Consider the following 22,097-nt stretch of genomic DNA (forward strand, 5'->3'; position numbering starts at 1 on the left):
ACACAATGCTGAGTGGTTTCTAAGTATATTGTTGTGCTACACGACGTTTTGGTGATTTGATCTGGAATTGCAAAGTTACTTTTGCTTGCTTAGTGCCCTCCGGTTGAATGGGTATATCCTATAGATGGCTCAATCTATTTTTGTTCAACCTTCATGTGTGCACATGTTCCAAATGGGAGTTACAAGGGTTACAAGCAAGAGTAGGAGTGATAACTAATTCTTTCTCCCCAAGGGAAATTATAGTTTGAGAACAAAATGATCAATTTGCTTCAATATCATGCCATGAATCTAATAGCTTCGCTCCACATTTTTCACAGCTCATTCCTGATGAAGAGCTTATGCTTGAAACGTTGATTCTCCTGCACCTCAGATGCTGCCTAACTGGCTGTGCTTTTCCAGCACCACATACTCGACTCCCAGCATTTTTCATAAACAGCGACAAGAAGAGCTGACAATTTGAGAGAGAGGGATCTCAGGGAAGCATTGAGTGACCTTACAAAAGGAACCAAAGTCTTGGTCATTGATCTCCAGAACGTAGGATGTATATAATGGATGATTCTGCTGTTAATAGAGGACTAAAAGGAGACAGAGATCCACAAAAGACCAAAGTCAAGGAAAAAGATCAAAGAGGAAGAGAGACGGCAGGAACAGACTTGAAAGATAGAGTGGGGACAATGCCATGGAAATATTTAAAATAAAAACAAGAATAGTTAATGGTATCATCAAGGATCAGAAATTCACTATAGATCAGTAAAATTTTTAAGCCAGTTAAAACAAAGGAAAAAGAAATGTTCATATCTGGGATTGCAGGATTAACTAGCAAGATTCAAAGTTTGGGAGAAGATTTGTAGCTCGGGTGTTCGTTGTTGTGGTTCTCCGAGCTGGGAATTTGTGTTGCAGACGTTTCGTCCCCTGTCTAGGTGATATCCTCAGTGCTTGAGAGCCTCCTGTAAAGCATTTCTGTGATCTTTCCTCTGCCATTTGTAGTGGTTTGAATCTGCCGCTTCTGGTTGTCAGTTCCAGCTGTCCACTGCAGTGGTCAAGCAACATGAGTTCAACTGGGATAACACTACTATTACAGGACAAGCCAAACAGTGAACAGCAAGGGAATTCCTAGAGGCATGGCACTCATCCACAGATTCAATCAATAAGCACATCGACCTGGACCCAATATACCGACCACTGCAACAGACAGCTAAAACTGACAACTGGACGCGGCAGATTCAAACCACTACAAATGCCGGAGGAAAGATCACAGAAGCGCTTCACAGGAGGCTCCCAAGCACTGAGGATGTCACCTAGACAGGGGATGAAACGTCTGCAAGACAAATTCCCAGCTCGGCGAACAGAACCACAATAACTAGCAAGATACTTCAAGAATTGGTGCTTGAGACCAGCTATTTACAATCAATATAGATGGCTCAGATGCTGGAACCTATGTAATAAATCCAAGGCTGCCGACAATACAAAGTGAAGTTGGTAAGTAAAATTTGAGAGGATGTAAAAGAGCTGCAAAGTGATGGAAACTGATTCAGAGACTGGGCAGGAAATTACTAAATGACACAACATGATGGTGTGAAATTATCCTCTTTGATAGAAGAATGGTAAAGAACTTTTTTTTAAAAGAAAAGAGAAAATCAGCAAATGCATGCTTTGATTATCTTTGTACACACATAGAAAGCTAACATGCAGATACAGCAACAGAGAGACAGCTGTCTAATGGTAACATTGTTTGACTAGTAAATCAGACAACAGGCTAATTGAGTTTAAATCCCACCATCCTAGAGGGAGAAAAACAGTAATACCTGAAAATGGACGTACTGGAATGCTGTTCTAAAGCATTAGAAAACAAGCCCAACCAGTATGTGTCATTTGCAAACTTTACTATTTCCCCTTCTGGACTGGCAGATGGTGAAACTTACATTCAATTTTTAAAAATACTGGAATAAAGAAAAGTCCAATAATGACCATAAAACCACTGTCATAAAAACCCATTTAGTTCATCAATGACCTTTCGGGAAGGAAATCTGTCTCCTTATCTGTTCTGGCCTGCACGCGCCTCCAGACCCACACTAATGTGTTTGAATTTTAACTGCCTCCTGGGAAAATTCAGGAAGCCAATAAGTGTAACGCCAACATCACATGAGTGAATATAAAGTAAGCATATTAAGCAAGTATATTATATGTCAGGAGTACTATGGAAACACAATCATAAAAACTAGGAGCAGAAGAAGGCAATTCAGCCCCTCGAGCATCTGAAGCTCAACACTATTTTCCTGTCCACTCTCCATAAGCCTTCAATTCATTACTCATTAAAAGTCTGGCTACCTTCTCATTAAATTTACTCAATGTTTACACATCCACCATGGGTTAGTGAATTCCACAAATTCATGATCATTTGAGATAAGTAATTTCTCCTCATCTGTTTTAAATTTGCTATCCCTTATCCTAAAACTATGACCTCTCTTTCTAGATTGCCACATATTCTTTCTACATCTTCTTAGCGAATTCCCTTTCGCATCCTATATAACTCAATTACATCTCCTCTTCTCCAGAGGGTATAGGGCTAAACTGCTCAATCTCTCTTCATAAGACATTTGCCTTACCTCTGGATTCAATCTACTGAACTCTCCTCTGAACTGCCTCAAATATAACCACATCCCTCCTCAAGTATGGGAACCACAACTGCACACAGTATTCCAGGTAGGGTCTCACTAATGCCTTGTACACCTGTAGCAACACTTTTAATTCTATTCCTTTAGTAAAACCTGTAAGCTCCCCTCCAAGTCACACATCATCCTGACTTGGAACTATAGCACCTCTCCTTCACTATTATTGAGTCAAAATCCTGGATTTGTCTTTTGAACTGGACTATGGGCGTACATCAGATGAACGCCAGCAATTGAAGAATTCAGCTCCATACAACCTTTTCAAATGCAATTAGGGATGAGCAACAAACACTGATTTTTTTTTAGTGATGCTCACACCCCATCAAACAAGCAAAGTTTTCATCCAACAATATTGCAGTAGAGAGTAAGGATATTTTGAAGAGATCATATGTGGTGTACCCTATACTCTTTTGATCACATTATCCCAGGAAGGATTAATTTATTTTACAGGATGTGCAAAAAAGGCTCACTAGATTGTTTTCTTGGAGGCAAGTGTGATCGAAAGATTGAGTAAAAAAAAGGTTTACATTCTCTGGTGTTTAGAAGAGATGATCTCATTGAAATATATAAGACTTTAAGAGTACTTGACAGGGTAGATACTGAGAGACTGTTTTCCTGGCTGTTGAGTCTAGAACCAGGGGTCATGGTTTCAAAATATGATTTAAGCATTTAGAACTGAGATGAGAATAAATTTCTTTGCTCACAAAATTATGAATCTTTGGAATTTTGTAACCCAGAATGATATGGCTGCTTAGACATTGAGTAAATTGTAGACTGAAATCTATAGATTTTTTTTGCATCAAGTTAATCAAGGTATGGAGAGGCTAAACAGGAAATTTTATTCAATACAGGTACAGATACAAGTGGCCACATCATCCACTTTTTATAGAATCATAGAGTCATAGAGATATATAGCATGGAAACAGACCCTTCGGTATAACTCATCCATGCTGACCAAACATCTGACGTAAATCCAATCCCACTTGCCATCATTAGGCCCATATCCCTCTAAACTCTTCATATTCATATAGCCAATTAGATGCCTTTTAAACATTGTAATCATACCAGCCTCTACCACCTCCTCAGTCAGCTCATTCCATATTGCACCATCCTCTGCATGAAAAAGTTGCCTCTTTAGTTCCCTCTTTCCCCTCTCACCTGAAACCTATGCTCTCTAGTTTTGGACTCCTCTACCCCAGGGAAAAGATCTTACCTTTCTATCCTATTTAAATAAAGAAAGAAGCCACTCAGGCCATCAGGTCCACACTGGTTCTATAGGAGCAATTCAGTTACTTCAAAGAGATGATTCAGGTACTGATAAGACACTTCCATGAGGGTGATGAGAAGATCATCCAAACCTAGAGCTTACTTGCTGACTAAACATATGTACGAGGAACTTGTTTGTGTTGTGCTGCTTCTAGTAGCTGCAGATGCTCATCAATTCACAAGGGTTAGAGGAGCAGTAGTAAGCAAAGTGTAGAAAATGTTGCAATGGATATAGACAATGGATATATATGCATTGAAAAGAATATTGACCTGGGAGGGAAATTTCTGATGGAAAACATTGAAGCCTAGGCTTATCTACATATTGTACAGTGTTAGCTACACACTGTGCAACCTCTCTCCTTGACAGATTACCAAATTAAAAGTCAAGCCAGGATTTCAATAATCTCTAGACTGGGATGCAGGAGGAGCTAGAAAACCTACAGATTGTTTCATTTTTCATTCTTCAACACTCTTTTTACCGATTTACATTTTCCAATATTACTTTTTCTACAGTTTCCTATATTAATCATAAGACTACTCTTCCGAAGTACTTCAATAAGGATGTCTAGCTGGACAGAACTTAATTTGGGATGGGAAGCAAAATTAAGATGCACTTAATGGGCTAAAGAGTGCATTGATAAAATACCTTCTTTTTCTGCAGCGTTGTCCAATGCTATGATGTATTTAACTTTGCTATAAAACATGTTCAAAGAGTTTCAAAGAGACAGAGCTGATTGTCATGAGTTGATCAGAATTCTGAGAGTAGTCCATGAGTAGCCTCCCAGTTTCCACTCTCCATAAATGACACTCCCGACTCCTGCCCTTCCGAAGCTAGGAATTGCTTAGAAATCATTTGGGAAAACAGCTGGAAACAAGCAGAACCCCTACTCAAGCAAAATAATACAGAGCTGAGAAACGGGGGGGGGGGGGGGTAAATTGCTAAAAAAGGCCTGATTGGTCAGATGTAGCAGAACACATCACACGATGAGGAGATAGTGGAAGTATAATATAATAGAGAAAAGAACTTTTAAAAAATTAATCTGAAAATAGTCAAGAAATTCAAAATATATTGATGTTAGTTACATATACCTTGTCCTAAAAGTTGATTAATTTCAATAGATGTTTCATTGTAAAATGATAATTAATTCCAAAATTGTGCAGAGATGCAGCTGATTCAATACTTATAAATGCGCTGTCACCTGTAAAATATGTCTGCTACTTATTTTCTGATTTTAAAAATATTACAGCCAAACTGGAGACTATCATTCACTCAGCTGCAAAATGAAAGCAGATGCTCTGGGCGTGAATAATAGGTAACTGACAAAAATATTCTCTTTTACCCTATCATTGAGTTGGAGCAATGTCTCGAGGTATTAATTTGTATAGTTTGAAAGAGAGGAATGATTGCCTGGAATCTGCTCAATATAGATGGATTTGTGTTTTGTAACTGCTATGTTATTACAGAAAAGCACCTACGATTTATGTCATTGGTTTGTGTTTAGATGGTATTGTTGCATTAATGCCAAATACTCTGAATAATTCTGTCATCCCATCAAAGGAAGCGTTGTCCTTATAATCTGTTGCTTTCAGAATCTTCTGTCTTTCATTACTTAGTTTTGTACAAGGGAGAGGTGAAGTTCTGCAAAGTATAATCTCAAATAAATCAATATCAAATAGCCAATGTATATTTACCTTGCATGCAGGGTTTCCATGAGTTCCAGGTTGCAACATGACTTCCCCACCAATATTGGCAGTTTTATCATTCGCGCTGGTATCTCAGAATTCAGTGTTCAGGCATTCAAATAAAGTGAGTGGCATGGACATTTTGGCCCTGAATCTCAGACTTACAGCCTGATTTAAAATTAGCTCAAGTGTTCCCAAGGACTTATTTTTTTAAAAAGCTATAAGAATTTTTGCATCTATTTTATTTTTGTTTTAATATTCAAACTAAGTTATGTACATAGAACTTACAGACCATTCAGTCCATAAGAGCTAGGATAATCCGTCCACCCTATTGCATCTTAACCTGTCAAGATCTGTAAGGTCTGAACTGTTCCAAAGGTTGAGTTACATAGAATAAATAATTACATCAGCAAAGGTATAGGATTACAATATTTTAAGAAGCGGGAGTAGAGCTAGGCTATTCAGCCCATTGAGCCTGCTTCACTATTTAATGTGATCATCTTTGATGTGAATCCAATCTCACATTCCTGCCTTTCTCCAGACCCATGTGGCAAAATGACAAGGATATGAATGCCACAGTGATATCTGATGAACAGGAATATATCATCACTCAGGACCCATCAGTAAGAGGTTTAAAACTTACAAACTGATCTACTGCAATTGAATTGTATGCTCATTTAATAAATATCCCATGGAAAGCTAGAGTTTTTTGTTATTCATTTGTGGGATGTGGGCATCACTGACTGGTCAGCATTTATTGTCTGTCTTTAGTTGCCCTTGAGAAGCTGGTGGTGAGCTGCTTCTTGAACTGCTGCAGTCCACCTGCTGTGGGTTGACCCACAATGCCATTAGGGAGGGGATTCCAGGATTTTGACCCAGCAACAGTATATTTCCAAGTCAGGATGGTGAGTGGCTTGGAGGGGAACTTGCAGGTGATGGTGATCCCATACGTCTGCTGCCCTTATCCTTCTGGTCTTGGGTCTGAAAGGCACTGTCTGAGGATCTTTGTGAATTTCTGCAGTTATCCCAATCCAATCAATATTTTACCTTTTAAAGGCCAGGACAACTGGTCTCTTTCATCTAGCTCCCGATTTACTTTAGACAATAAGATCAGAGATTTGCACATCTAGTTGTCAAGGTTATATCCACAGAGCTGAATCTTTAACATAGTACTGAGCCTTGCCCTACAAACTTTATTTTAACTCACAAAAGAGAACCCATCTTTTTCTTCCAGGCCATCTTTCTTTAACTCACAGAAGAACTGGCACTTGCCTCTGGCTCTTTGTTTTAACTCAACCAGGAGCTATTAAAGAGTTACATGTTCCTTGAATAATACTCACGATACCGTGGACCCTGATCATAGTTGAAGCACTGAGCAGATGTCCAGGGGAAAAGATGTAACTTCCAATGTGTCGGCCTATATCCTGCTGTACAGCAGGGTGTAAAGGAAAGGGTTTGTCTTTCTAATAGCCTTATTCACATGTTCAAAACTTTTGGTGATGAGGGATTGGCTACTCTCTGTATGCTCAGTTCCAGAGTAGATTAGATTAGATTAGATTAGACTTACAGTGTGGAAACAGGCCCTTCGGCCCAACAAGTCCACACCGACCCGCCGAAGCGAAACCCACCCATACCCCTACATTTACCCCTTACCTAACACTACGGGCAATTTAGCATGGCCAATTCACCTGACCCGCACATCTTTGGACTGTGGGAGGAAACCGGAGCACCCGGAGGAAACCCACAGTAGTCTAAGGTGATGTCGCACTTCATGAACAGAGTACGTTTGAACTGTTCCAAAATGCCAGTTTTGCTTATTGCTCGAGTCCCAAAGACTCTACCTGGCTGATATGTATTACACTGCCATCCACCTATTACAATGAAATCAGGAGGAGTTTCAACATTCCCTTAAGGTGATAAAAGCAAATTACTGTGGATGCTGGAATCTGAAACTGGTAGCTTTGACAAAGGGTCAGTTAGACTTGAAACGTCAGCTCTTTTCTCTCCTTACAGATGCTGCCAGACCTGCTGAGATTCTCCAGCATTTTCTCCTTTGGTTCCCTTAAGGTGATTCTTGATGTCAGTGTCTCAATAATCGTAGTTGTTGGTAAAATTGATAAGCTTTCTGATTCATTGTAATCGCAGGCTTTTTGGTCATTTTATTTCTATATTTTCTTTCAGACACTCTATGTCTGTTTAAGGACTTGCTTACCAAAGTAAATTGACTATTACAGTTTTCCACTCATTTAATCCTTGTGCTTCCACAACAGTCAAGTTAATAAATATAACATTGCTCTGTCCAATATAAAGGGAGGCTATGATCCAAGAAAGTTTGAGATTGGTCATGAACATGTAGATGATGGTGGGAGAGAAACATAAACATCTATAGGCATAATGGCAACAATATGAACTTAAAAGTATAGGATATGAGAAGATTTATTTTTCTCATTAGATCTAGGAACATGACTGCAGTCTAAGGCCTGACAGTTTTCACTGTAGTGCTAAAAGCAACATTAATATGATGGGGAAAAAAAACAATTAAAATGTTCAGTGCAATTTTATACAATAATGCTAACCTCAAGCTATAAAAACGTAAAATTTAATTTTAATTAATAATTGGAATATTTTAATTCAACTCACTTGCTTCTTCCTCAGCAATCCTCCTGTACTCTATGGGAGAGTTTTTTATTTTTCTAATGTATTTAATTTATGGAAAGCTCATTTAGGAACATTTTTGAGCCTTTATTCAAATCACAAATCTTGTACTTGCTTTCCAGTTTTTTCCACTTATTTTGGAGATGATGGAGAATTTTTATTTTAAGTCTCGGTATAGCTTATGAGCATGAGTGCTTGGTCAAGTTCATGTACATTCCAGCACTCCAGAGTTAGATGCATGGTTTCTAGGTCTAGTATTTCAGCCGTTCAGCTATGCACCTATGGCATCCACTTGCCCACCTATTCCCCAGTCGCAGACCCTGGAAATGTGGATTGTAGCTAAATGGTTCCAAGATTACCTTGATCAAAATAAGACATAGGAGCGGAAGTAAGGCCATTCGGCCCATCGAGTCCACTCCGCCATTCAATCATGGCTGATGGGCATTTCAACTCCAAATACCAGCATTCTCCCCGTAGCCCTTAATTCCTTGTGACATCAAGAATTTATCAATCTCTGCCTTGAAGACATTTAGCGTCCCGGCCTCCACTGCACTCTGCGGCAATGAATTCCACAGGCCCACCACTCGCTGGCTGAAGAAATGTCTCCGCATTTCTGTTCTGAATTGACCCCCTCCAATTCTATGGCTGTGTCCATGGATCCTAGTCTCCTCGCCTAACGGAAACAATTTCCTAGCGTCCACCCTTTCCAAGCCATGTATTATCTTGTAAGTTTCCTTTAAATCTCCCCTTAATCTTCTAAACTCCAATGAATACAATCCCAGGATCCACTGCCATTCCTCGTATGTTAGACCAACCATTCCAGGGATCATCCGTGTGAATCTCTGCTGGACACGCTCCAGTGCCAGTATGTCATTCCTGAGGTGTGGGGACCAAAACTGGACACAGTACTCCAAATGGGGCCTAAGCAGAGCTTGATAAAGTCTCAGTAGCACAACGATGCTTTTATATTCCAACCCTCTTGAGATAAATGACAACATTGCATTCGCTTTCTTAGTCACGGACTCAACCTGCATGTTTACCTTTACAGAATCCTCGACTAGCACTCCCAGATCCCTTTGTACGTTGGCTTTATGAATTTTCTCACCGTTTAGAAAGCAGTCTATGCTTTTATCCTTTTTTCCAAAGTGCAAGACCTCGCATTTGCTCACGTTGAATTCCATCAGCCATTTCCTGGACCACTCTCCCAAACTGTCTAGATCCTTCTGCAGCCTCCCCACTTCCTCAGTACTACCTGCCTGTCCACCTAACTTTGTATCATCGGCAAACTTCACTAGAATGCCCTTCACTAGAATGCCCTTCACTAGTCCCATCATCCAGATCATTAATATATAATGTGAACAGCTGCAGCCCCAACACTGAACCCTACGGGACACCGCTTGTCACCAGCTGCCATTCCGAAAAAGAACCTTTTATCCCAACTCTCTGCCTTCTGTCAGACAGCCAATCCTCAATCCATACCAGTAGCTCACCTCGAACACCATGGGTCCTCACCTTGCTCAGCAGCCTCCCGTGTGGCACCTTATCAAAGGCCTTTTGGAAGTCTAGATAGGCCACATCCACTGGGTTTCCCTGGTCTAACTTACTTGTCACCTCTTCAAAGAATTCCAACAGGTTTGTCAGGCATGACCTCCCCTTACTAAATCCATGTTGACTTATTCTAATCAGACTTTGCTCTTCCAAGAATTTAGAAACCTCATCCTTAATGATGGATTCTAGAATTTTACCAACAACCGAGGTTAGGCTAATTGGCCTATAATTTTCCATCTTTTGTCTTGATCCTTTCTTGAGCAAATCAATGGTTTGTGGCCTTAGCAGTCACCAATTCTAATATTTGCACAATCTCAATAACTCAGGTCAATTTGCTGAGGAAAGAAATGGCTGGTAAGATTGGATGAAACTATGTAGATTTAATGTTGAAAACAAAAATCAGGAGTAATGTTATGCAATCTGCTGATCTGCCATTACCCATTTAATTTAAGTCACTCAATATCAATTTCTATCTCTTGTCCTTCAGGCATGTCCTGAAAGAAGTAGCCATGGTCTCACCCAGGCTTATACAGCAAATCATAATAGTTGTGTTAGACAAGCCAAAACAATCATTCTACAGTCTAACTGATAGATTCTGCTCTTTCTTCCATTGTTTTTAGCTAGAAGTGTTAAATTCCATTTTTATAACATAACTACATTAAAGCACATAAGAGGAAAATTCTCACCTTGTTAGTACATCCTGCAAAACACGGGGACAGGTAGGTGATGCCATCAGACCCACAGACTGGGTTGAAGGTCTCTTTTGTACAGCCACAGCCTTCATTACAAGGTACAGTAAGATTCCTTTGGAACCCGTTGAAAGAGCTAAAAAAAAAAGTAAGTTACAGAGAGAAAATATCTAGAAACTAATTGCATTAGAACCTTTACAAGGCTGCCAATTTATTTACAAGTTACTCCATGTCCAAGGCAAGATGCTACAAGCACACAGCTTCCACACGTTCTATACATGGTGGGAATGTGTGTTAAATAGGCTGATGAAGTTGATGCTGTACTAAACTGTCTTAGAAGTTAATATAGTTCCAGTTTCACTACATGAATCTTCGTTTGTTTCCAATGGTGACATCTTTATGCTGAGGACAATATTTTTGTCAAGTATTCATTCTGCATTCAGTCACAGCTGTCACATTCAGAGGCAGTGCACTTGATTTGTACTGACTTCACTAACTGCAATTCATTTGTTAAAGTGAACAATGATCTGTAAATGGCCTTGTAAATGAAAGGCTGTTGCCTTACACAGTTTCAATTTTTAACAGGAAGCTTGCTACCCACAAAAGTAATGTGGGACAAAAACAAGGTCAGGCCAGAGAATATAAACTATCTAGAAGTGGAGGCATTGAATGGAGCTAGTTTCCTGAAGTATATGTCCTAAGAATGAATAAAATGGAATCTGCACCAAATTTTCACTTTACTATTGAGTGGCTAGTCTTATGGTACATAAAACATTTTGATTTAGAATGGTATTGTCTTGGATTCATTGTTTACTCTTCTTAACTGATGAGCTTAAACACAGCTTGTTCAAGAGGTAATATTTGCATATTACATTGGATCCATCCTCTACAAAAGTGTTCTATCCCCCAATTAACTGTACAACTATTATCGATGGGTCCACAATGTCATTGTTCTATATTCAAGCTGACATTATATGGATGGGAAGGACAAGAATTCAGTGACTGTCAGTCACCAAGACTGTAATGAGTTCAAGTTTAATTCAGTTGTAAAGCACTGTTTTATTTTGTTGTTTAACCACAAACTACTTCAATGAAGGTATTGCTGTATGTTTTTGAATGAAATAACTTCACATTACCTGGTAGTAAAAAGCATTGATACTTGTGTACATGTCAGCTATCGGCATTGTGCTCAGTTATCATTTTGTTTTTGCACTTAACTGTGTTTAAAAACAAAAAAAATGTCTGCTACATTCAGTAAAAATGAATTTCCAATTTGTACTGGAAAGCATGATTATAGATCCCAGTTCCCTATGTCTGTCTCAGGAGATCTCCAAGGACACTTTTGCAGTGCTAGAATAAATATGGCATTGCCTATCAATTGAACATTATTCATGTGTGGAACACTGGTCCTATTTTGGATTTCTTTGCACCAGTTTTCCAGTTTCAATGAAATGGATGTGAAATATGCTTCAATATGACACCTTTCATTTGTACTCATGAGGTGTGCATTGGCAATGTTACAACAATACTAATTAGGGTAGATAATTTCTCATCAAACTATTCAGAAAGTGATTACACTCTTCTGGAGCAGATGAGAAATGAATCTTGGCCTACCTAGTTCAGAGATAGGGACACTACCACGGTACCATAAGAGATCCTGATGTAACATAATTACAACATGTAGCAAACTCATCAACAGGTAAAACCTACTGTTTTACCTACCCTTTTAATAAAAGCTAAATAGCTATAACTGACTGCCAGGACACAGTCATATTAACAATATCTGTGGCAAGAATGAACACAGTTGCAAACTATCTGGCATAGATGCCACTCAGTATCAATGTAAAATATGGGCTGCTATTAATATTATAAGATGCCAAATGAGCTATTGAATCTAACCAAACTTAGGGAAGAGAGCAGCAATGAAATTAGATACTGTTCTGATTTGTTTATGTATGTTTCTTATTTTTGCAAGGTTCTCCAGCACAAATCCTTCCTATACTCCCATATTCTCAGCACAGCACTCAGAAACTGGGTTGCTTAATTTCATGAAACTGCCTGCAGATTGATAGTCCAGTTGTACTCGAGGCCTTAATATTGCATCAAGGAGAATTATGGGTTGTTCCAGCAATAAATCAAAATGCCTAGGCAATATAAAATGTGTCAAGCCTCAAGGAACAGCAGAATAAAGAAAGATGTTTAGCACAATATTTCTCAAAGATTATTATTTTACTCCCTTACACAATCTCACAAATCAAAACTATAGCTGTCTTCCAAAAAAAGCCCAGCTTTTTCCCTGAGCCATATAGACGAGGAGGAGTCCTTGATTTAATCTATAATTGTGCTGAGTTAATAGGAGTACATCTATGAACTTCACAGAACAATGATCTATCACTGAGGGTCTATCCTTCTCTCTCTTCTCCATCTTGTATTCCCACCCAGCCCTCCCTTTCTGATCACTCCCATCCCCTAAACTTTGTCCACCCCTCAAAGGGAAAACATCAATGAGCCACATCATGATGACCCTTGACTAAGTTATTCTGTTGAGGCCTGACAGTGAATCTGGATTGATCATTGGCACTCTCTGTGCCTGTGTTATGTATTGGTTTTGGACACTAACACATTTAGGGACTAGTCTGAAAAAAGGAAGGAAGTTTGCAGCATGACATTGTTTATGAACTGAACCTGTAGATGGTACACCATCTTTAGAAATGAGATGTAAGGTTAGATATAGGTGGGTGACTGTTGAATTACTTTTCGGGCAAGGAATTATTGTCATGTAAAATACTAAATGGGACAATGATCTTGTTGTTTTTAGGTTAAAAATCGATTGACCGTAAAGTATGAAATGCACTAGAATGCATTATTCTTCATGTAAAATTTCCAAGAAGCTACCCTTCCACAAATGCATCAAATATTTTAATTTCAGAATTCAGAAGAGTCATACTGGACTCAAAATGTTAACTCTGTTTCTCTCTCTACAGATGCTGCCAGACCTGCTGAATTTCTCCAGCATTCTCTGTGCTTGTTTCAGATTTTTAGCATCCATGGTATTTTGCAGTCATTTTACTTCTGGGGTTTCCCTGAAGGCCTTAGTGTACTTATATTTTCCTACAATACATTTGAAGGAATGATTCTGCTTAAGTTGCAAAACCGATGGAGCTGTTTGTTTCCACACTTCAAAGTTATTCTGAGTGGTTAGTCATTTGGGTTGCATTAGCTATTCATCTGTGCTCTATGTACAAGGAACAGAAATTGTGCAGCTTTTCTGGCCCTGCTGATGAAGGATCAGCTAGACATCTTCCCTGCTGGACCAGAGGAGTGGGGGCAAGTTGTGAAGTGAAGTCCTGGATGAATAGGTGCAGGGAGCTGGCAGTCAGCGGTATCTCCTCTTCAACTTCCCATTAACTTTCCTTTGCTTTATTATTGTGATATCAGCTACCTGAAGAAGTTCAATCCCTAAAAATTGGGTTTGATGATAGAGGAGCAATGTTGATTTGGTGAATGCTACTTCCCACTGATTGACAAGCTGTACCAGTAAATTGAAATTTCCCGTTTGAAATTCAACATTCTAATTTTAGCAAATCTAAAATTAAATCAGTGCTAGGAACAAATATTTATAGTTGATTAGCTGAACAGAACTTGAATGCAGCTGAAAAAAATATGCACTTCCTTAAACCTTCCATTCATCAGGCCAATTCACAAGACCATCAATTCAAAGGAGGGGGATGAAAAAAGCTGCACAATTTCTGCTCCTTGTACATAGAGCACAGATGAATAGCTAACGCAACCCAAAAGTCTAACCACTCAGAATAACTTTACTATTCAGAGTCCACTTGCCAACCAATCACTGTTCTCTTATACACATGAAATGTTTATTTTCTCCTTGAATTTTGTGAAATGTTATGATGAGTGCAGGACAACTAAATTTAATGAAATGCATCAGTTTTCAGCTATAAACAATTGTTTGCAGAATGATATATATATTACGAACTGTTTTCCTTTCAACTGATCTCAGTTAGTTAGATGTCCAGAGCAACTCTAAGATGAACTCATAGTTCATTCAACAAAACTCATTCTTCATATTGCTTTCTTGCTTTGAGAAGTGGCAGATGGAGTTTAATTTTTATAAATGCAAGGTTCTGCATTTTGGCAAGACAAAAAAGGGCAGGATTTATACAGATAACGGTCGGGCCCTAGTGCGGTGTTATCAGACAGACAGACCTAGGGGTTCAGGTACATAGTTCCTTGAAGTCACAGGTAAACAGGATGGTGAAAAGATGTTTAGCACGCTTGCTTCCAATGTTCAGATCATTGAGTACAGAAGTTGAAGCATCATGTTGTGGTTGTTCAGGACATTAGTGAGGCCACTTTTGGAGTACTGTGCACAATTCTGGTCGCCCTGCTAAAGGAAGGATATTATTAAATTGGAGAGGGTTCAGAAAAGATTTACCAGGAATTTACCTGGACTGAAAGGTTTTTGTTATAGGGAGAAGCTGGACAGGCTGGAACTTTTTTCATTGGAGCGTAGAAGGTTGGGGGTTGACCTCATAACGGTTTATAAAATCATGAGGGGCATTTATAAGCTACATACCAGGGTCTTTTACCCTAGGGTAGGGGAATTCAAAACAAAAGGGCATAAGAAGAGAGGAGAAAGATTTAAAAGGGGACATAAGGGGCAATGTTTTCTCACAGTGGATGGTTCATATGTGGAATGAACTGTCAGAGGGTGTGTAGATGCAGTTAAAGTTACAACAGACGTTTGGACAGGTGCATGGATGGGAAAGATTCAGAGGAATATGGACCAAATGCAGGCAAGTGGGACTAGTTTACTTTGGGAAACTTGGTCGGCATGGACAAGTTGAACTGAAGGTTTGTTTTCATGCTGTATGACTCTATGTCTCTATGATAAGAAAAATCATCGAGTGCTATTTACCCATTCATATAGCTGACTGTTGCTCCGGCAACCGGCCCTGTTTCACAGCCCAGGAACAATAGCATAACATATGTAGCCGTTGACAGCATGTTTACAGTCATTGTCATTTTAATTGCGCCCAGTGGAGTTAGGCTCATTTTCTTCAGCACAAAGCCACCCAGGAAAATTCCGAGGCACACACAAGGAACTGCAGTTACTCCTAATAAGAGAAACACAGTGAAGACAATTAATCACTCTTGTGAAGAATGTAAACCATAAATTAAACTAAGTAACAACAGCAAAACATGTTTATTATATTAGCATAGAGATTGGATACCTTGAAGACGTGCGATGCCTAAACCTCTAATGCAAACTCCAGGATGCACCTATTGGAAATTATCATGACTGACTCTGACAAACTAACAAGGAAAGGTTTATAATATTTACTCATCTGGTCATACATTTCGCATACTAGAATTAACTCAAAGCTGTTTACCACTTGGATGCCTTCTTGAGATATTTCAGTACCTCAAACTGTCCACTCTTCAAAAAAAATTCTTCAATGTTCAATGTAAAAACAATGTATAATATTGAATGGTACAACTTCAGCCATAGAAACTGCGGGGCCTACTGAATATTTCCAACGTTTTCTCTTTTTATTTCAGATTTCCAGCATCTGCAGTACTTTGCTTTTTGAGTATTAGGTTTTATTCACAGGCTGTTCTGAGTTTACTGATCCTAATCTTGTTGAAACTCTGCAATTGATTACCTGGGAAACAATTAGTTCAGACGCACTCATTACAAGGGTAATGGGTTTCAGTTATGAAGAGGGATGAGACAAACTAGGCTCTTTTCATGAGGAGATCTGATAGAAGTGTTCAAAATTACTAAACGTTTTACTAGGTTGACCGGGGAAAGTATTTCAACTGATCAGAGAGACAGTAACTAAATGACAAGTTAGACCATCAAAAGAATAAAGGGCAAGGTTATAATCTTAGTTTGACTCAGCAGTAATATTTTTGCCTCTAAGTCATAGGTTTCAGTTTCTGTTATCGATGTAAGCACATAATCTGGACAGACATTTAAGAACTGAGGTCATGTCACACAGGGTGTCATGATAAGTTTTGACCCTGTCTTTCCTGTACTGATGGAAATAAGAGATCCCATCAAATCATTTAAAGAAAAACAGGCAAATTGCCCTAACCAACATTCATACCTTAACCAAAACAACTGCAAAAAAGATTAGTTGGTCTAATTTGTCATGTACAGAAAGCAACAGACAGATTTGCCTATCTAATGACAGCATATACAATGCAAAAGTAGTTGAGCAGCTGATAGAATCTTGGAATATTGTGAGGTTGCAAAAGGTGATTGTATAAAATGATGTTTTTCTTTTTAAGTACAAATAGGGATTCAGCACGACTAGAGGATTGACTGAGAGTGGAAATGTTTTGAGTCATAGTGCACAGAAACAGACCATTTGGCCCAATTTGTCCATGCCAACCAGGTTTTCTAAACTGAATAATCTCATTTGCTTGTATTTGGTCCATTTCCTTCTAAACCTTTCCTATCCATGTACATCCAAATGCCTTTTAAATGTTGTAATTGCACTTGTCTCTACCGCTTCCCCTGGCAATTAGTTCCATATACACCACCCTCTGTCTGAAAAAGTGCCCCTCAGGTCCCTTTCAAATATTCCCCCTCTCACCTTAAACCTATGCATCTAGTTTTGAACTTCCCTACCCTGGGAAAATACCTCTGCTATTCACCTTATCTATGCCTTTAATGATTTTATTAACCTCTGTAAGGCCACCTCTCAGCCTTCTAGGCTCCAGGGGAAGAAATCCCAGCCTATCCAGCTTCACTTTATAACTCACACCCTCCGGTCTTGATAACATCCTCATCAATTTTTATTGCATTCTTTCCAGTTTAATAACATCCTGTAGCAGAGTGGTCAGAATTGTAATCAGTACTCCAAATGTGGCCCTACCAATGTCTTGTACAGCCGTAACATGACAACATCCTAACTCTTGTACTTAATGGTCTGAGCAATGAAGGTAAGTGTGCGAAATGCCTTTTTCACCACCCTGTCTTCCTGTAACATCACTTTCAGGGAACTACGTATCTACACCCCAGATCTCTCTGTTCACAACACTCCCCAGAGCCCCACCATTAACTGTGCAAGTCCTGCCCTGGTTTGTCTTACCAAAATGCAATACCTCTCATGAGCTTTAACGCAATTTTTTTTTGCACAAGTAACATTACTGGCACTACTCAACTTTGCAATGCAAGTTACGCTTCTCTGAGATCTTTGGAAAAAAAGAGTGACCCCGCACAGAGATGCTAAGCAGGTCAAGCCATCTGTCGAATGTACATCTACATCTGGAAAGTCACCAAAAGCTACCACCAAAATTTGTGAAGAAATGACTAACCATGGTGTTGAATGCTTCAGTGGGAGTTCCCTATTCACAGTGCATGACTGCAATCATGCTGCGTAAAAGACATTCTCTGGGAACAAGCAAGATGGAGTGTGCGATATGGGTAAAGTAGTGTTACTTCTGCAATTATAATTACTTATACAAAGTAAATAAACTCACACCAGTGTGTAATTGTTTCAGCCAAGAGCTGAGTTAACAGGAATGGAAACTATGTGGAGGAAATGCATACTTGTTTTTTTTGTATTAGCTAAAAGTGTATGCAAGAATGAAATGGGACTGCAAAACAATGGTAGATATTACAGGTGAATAGATAAGATGCTGTGAGGGGAGGCAGTTAAGCTAGATACGCTTGTACAAACAATAGGTATAAACATCTGTTTCCCACTTTACAGAAACACAGGAACAAACCCCAATTAAAAGGGTGTTAATGATAAGATGCTGAGAGGGGAGGCAAAGATGGAGAGAGTAGATAATGGTAAGGAAAGGATATGCCAAACAATGACCCGCAGCGGGAGGAGGTCAAACGGCCTTGTGAGGCCAGGAATAAGCATTTTGACACAGACAAGGCCGGATAAAGCAAGAGATAAACAGGAGTAATGGGTACTGGTCTTAGAGAAGTGGAAGATGTAAACGGGGAGGAGCAATGAAATTAAAAAAAATAGAAACCAAATTATATAAATATCAAGTATACATTGAATTTGGTGTGTGTTTGCCCCTGCTTTGTGGACAGTGGACATCGCACTCACTTGCAAGTGTGAAATAAATGACATTACTGATTCAGATTTTGTCTCGGACTGAAATTATTGAAGTGAGTGAGCTTTGTTTCTCACATGGAGCATATTCCAATTGACCATGTTAGTCAAGGTGACAGCAATCACATCTGTAGGGATCAGTATATTAAGTGAGAATGATCTTGAGGAGATTACAGAGTCTGGATCCAAAGACAGGCACATGTGCAGCCATTGATTACTGCTGGGACATCATGCTGCAGAGATCTGGCACAACTGGTGAGAGTAATGATCAGGTGCAGACTTACATCTGGTTTCTATTCCTTGCAGGCATATTGCAATGTTGATAAATTGGACTTTGAAGTTACAGGAGGGATCAATCTCTTCAGAAACATTTCATGTAGCAGCAGTTCCATTTCAAAAGGCATAAAATAAAGTTCAAGGCTGGAGGTTCCTATCGCTTACCTTCAGAAACATGTTCACTTCTTAGCGATCTATCCCCTTTCAATTGAGCTGTCTTTCTTGGTTCTTCCCCAGGAACAATGGCTGCAACATCTCACTTTGCAGGGTGGGGGTGGTTTGTCTGGCCCCACTTGGCAAGAAAAGTCATCAACCTCCAGACAGACCCAGAACAAGCCCAACTGTCCCAGTCATGTGCTACAACAGGCTGAACAAGCTCATGGTGCAATAAAACATCCTATTAGCTTTTCAGATTATTTACTGCACTGACACATTAACATGCTGTGATTCAGGTATGAAGCTACCCAGAGCTCTTTGCATATCAGAGCTCTGCAATTTGGCACCATTTAGATAATGTGCTCCCATTGGTCACTGAGCACATTCCAATGATAGCATCACCATGCCCACCACCTTAACTCTCCTGCTTCATGCACTGTTTTAAAAACAAATCGTCTGCCCTTCCCTTCCCAGCAGCTCACACTAACCACTTTCTCCAGTGAGCAGCATAATGTTCTCGTTAAAACCTCACATGCATCTTAACGATTAGTTCATATATTATGGGCCAATCTTGGAACCAATCTGTGCTATTGGGTGCATTTGGGGATGGATGGGAAAATAATGAGCTGGATACCTGATGAAAAACTTGAATACACAGTCGAGTCATGTCATGCCCTTCCCAATGTAATTTTAGCTGCTCCCTATGCCTGATCATTTTTTTCTTTCCTTTGAAATCAAACTAATATTGAGCAGTTTACGTCCCATTCAAAGTTGAAGGCTCTGCTGCTCCCTGTTTGCTCCTCATGAGTTGATTCTCAAGAAATTGGAAGGGTTAACAGGTGAAAAGTACCATGCTTTATTAAGATACAGAGCTATACTTCCTTCTTTTCACTGATTTTAAGAAAAATGCAGGTACAAATGGAAACGAGGGAATTGGATACTCTCAGCTTACCCAGTTACAGGGTGCTGCGCCGGATCCAAATTGTCATTTCTACTCAAAAGAAATATATAAATCCCACAATGCCCAGACTGGATTGTCAAATATTGAGACCGGAGACAAAAACCACTAGGAACATGAATATTTTAGTAAACTGGTCTATACTTTTATTTAACATGTTTTTTTTAATTACTTATAAGTCCAAAAGCTTCAAGCAAATACGATATTAATTATCACGCAAAGTGAAGCACAGCACCATTTGATGTTTATGCCTGTAAAGAGAATCACAGTTGCTAGAGGCACTTTCCGGAACAGATTTCTGAAATCCATTAACCGAGAAGACAACACAGAAGTGTATACAGTATCTAAGTTGAGTATGTAGACAGACATCGCCATCCCTTGACCTTGAACGGAAATCAGTAACCATTAAAGAGACCCCTTTGTGTGAAGTTATAGAGCAAGATTTGCTGTGAAGAGTTTCAGAGATGACTAAAGGAGGAGACAAACAATGAAAAGAATTAGTTGGTTTTTAAACTTGTTTTTGACCATAGGCAAACTCCAGGCTTGAACCAGTTTATAAAGGGCAAAATACATCAAACACTTATCATCTCAGCTTTGACCTATATCTAATAACCATTTAAACAGGAAAGGAATGTTTCAAAGGGCAGTTTTTCCAACTATTACAGCTGCCTTCAAACACAAATGAAAAATATGGACAAATAACAAGAGTAGGCCACGCAGTCCTTTGAACCTGATCCATCATTAAGAAGACGGCTGATTGATTTTAACCTCAGCTGTACACATCCTGACTAATCCAGCATCCTCTAGGCAATCCAAAATCTGCTATTAACAAAGAGAAAACTCTGATACCATTTTTAATGAAATTTATATAAAATGCGACCTTATCTTGTAACTTACACACCAATAATTAGCAACATGCATCATAATCTGCAGACTCAAAGTTATAAATAATTTTCTGCCAACTGTAAGCTGACGATCTAAATGTTTAACTAAATTGCTGGAGTCTTTTAATTAAGCATCAGATATTGTTGATGAGGGTAATACTGTTGATGTTGTGTGCATGAAGATCCAAAAAGCCCTGGATACAGCACCAAAAAACAGGCTTGTGAGCAAAGCTATCGTTCATGGATAACAGCAACATGGATATGAAATCAGCTGAGTAGCAGAAAACAGACAGTAATGGTTAATGTACATTTCTTGAGCTGGACAAAAGATTTAAGTGAAATTTCCCAGGAATCAGTGTTGGGACCCTTGCTTTTCCTAGCTCTTGGCACACAAGGTACAATTTCAAAATTTGCAGACAATTAAAACCTTGAATATAAAGCTGTGAGAAAAACAATAAAGAAGGTCAACAGGACAAAGAAAGGTTTATGGAGATTTATGTGGAGGTGTGAATTGATGCATTTTGGCAGGAAGAACATGGGGAGACAATGCAATATGGAGGGTAGAACTGTTAATGGTGTGCAGGAACAGTGAGATCCGAGTATATATGTGCACATATCATTTAAGATGGCAGGATAGGTTGGGGGAGCAGTTAATAAAACAAACAGCTTCCTAGGTTTCATTAACAGAAGCACAGAGTACAAGAGTAAGTATGTATCAAACACTAGATCATAGAATCCCTACTGTGTGGAAACAGGCCATTCAGCCCAACAAGCCCACACACTGACTCTCCAAAGAGCATCCCACCCAGACTCACCCCTCCTACTCTATCCTTGTAATCCTGCTTTCCTCATGGCTAATCCACCTAACCTTACAATCCCTGGACACTATGAGCAATGTAGTATAGCCAATTAATCTAATCTGCACATCTTTGGACTATGAAAGGAAACCGGAGCACCCAGAGGAGACCCATGCAGACACGGGGAGAATGTGTGTGGGATATAGGTAAAGTAGTGTTGCTTCTGCAATTATAATTACGTATGCAAGGTAAATGAACTCACACCAGTGTGAAATTGTTTCAACCAAGAGCTGAGTCAACAAGAATGGAAACTATGTGGAGGAAATACATAATTGTTTTTTGTATTAGTTAAAATTGTATGCAAGAATGAAACGTGACAGCAAAACAATGGTAGATATTACAGGCAAATAG

General features: G+C 39.2%; 1 protein-coding gene across 1 annotated transcript in view; it reads right to left on the bottom strand.

The window, feature by feature from the left end:
- Positions 1 to 22,097, bottom strand: part of LOC132823324 (solute carrier organic anion transporter family member 3A1-like) — a 315,458-nt gene that overhangs the window by 19,696 nt on the left and 273,665 nt on the right. Inside the window, exons 6-7 of the mRNA XM_060837014.1 lie at positions 15,447 to 15,645; positions 10,508 to 10,646 (exon numbers count right to left, since the gene is read on the bottom strand). Of these exons, the coding sequence (XP_060692997.1) occupies positions 10,508 to 10,646; positions 15,447 to 15,645 (338 nt within the window). The remainder of the gene's footprint in view (positions 1 to 10,507; positions 10,647 to 15,446; positions 15,646 to 22,097) is intronic.

Source organism: Hemiscyllium ocellatum, chromosome 2, assembly GCF_020745735.1.
Source record: "Hemiscyllium ocellatum isolate sHemOce1 chromosome 2, sHemOce1.pat.X.cur, whole genome shotgun sequence".
Classification (NCBI taxonomy): Eukaryota; Metazoa; Chordata; class Chondrichthyes; order Orectolobiformes; family Hemiscylliidae; genus Hemiscyllium; species Hemiscyllium ocellatum.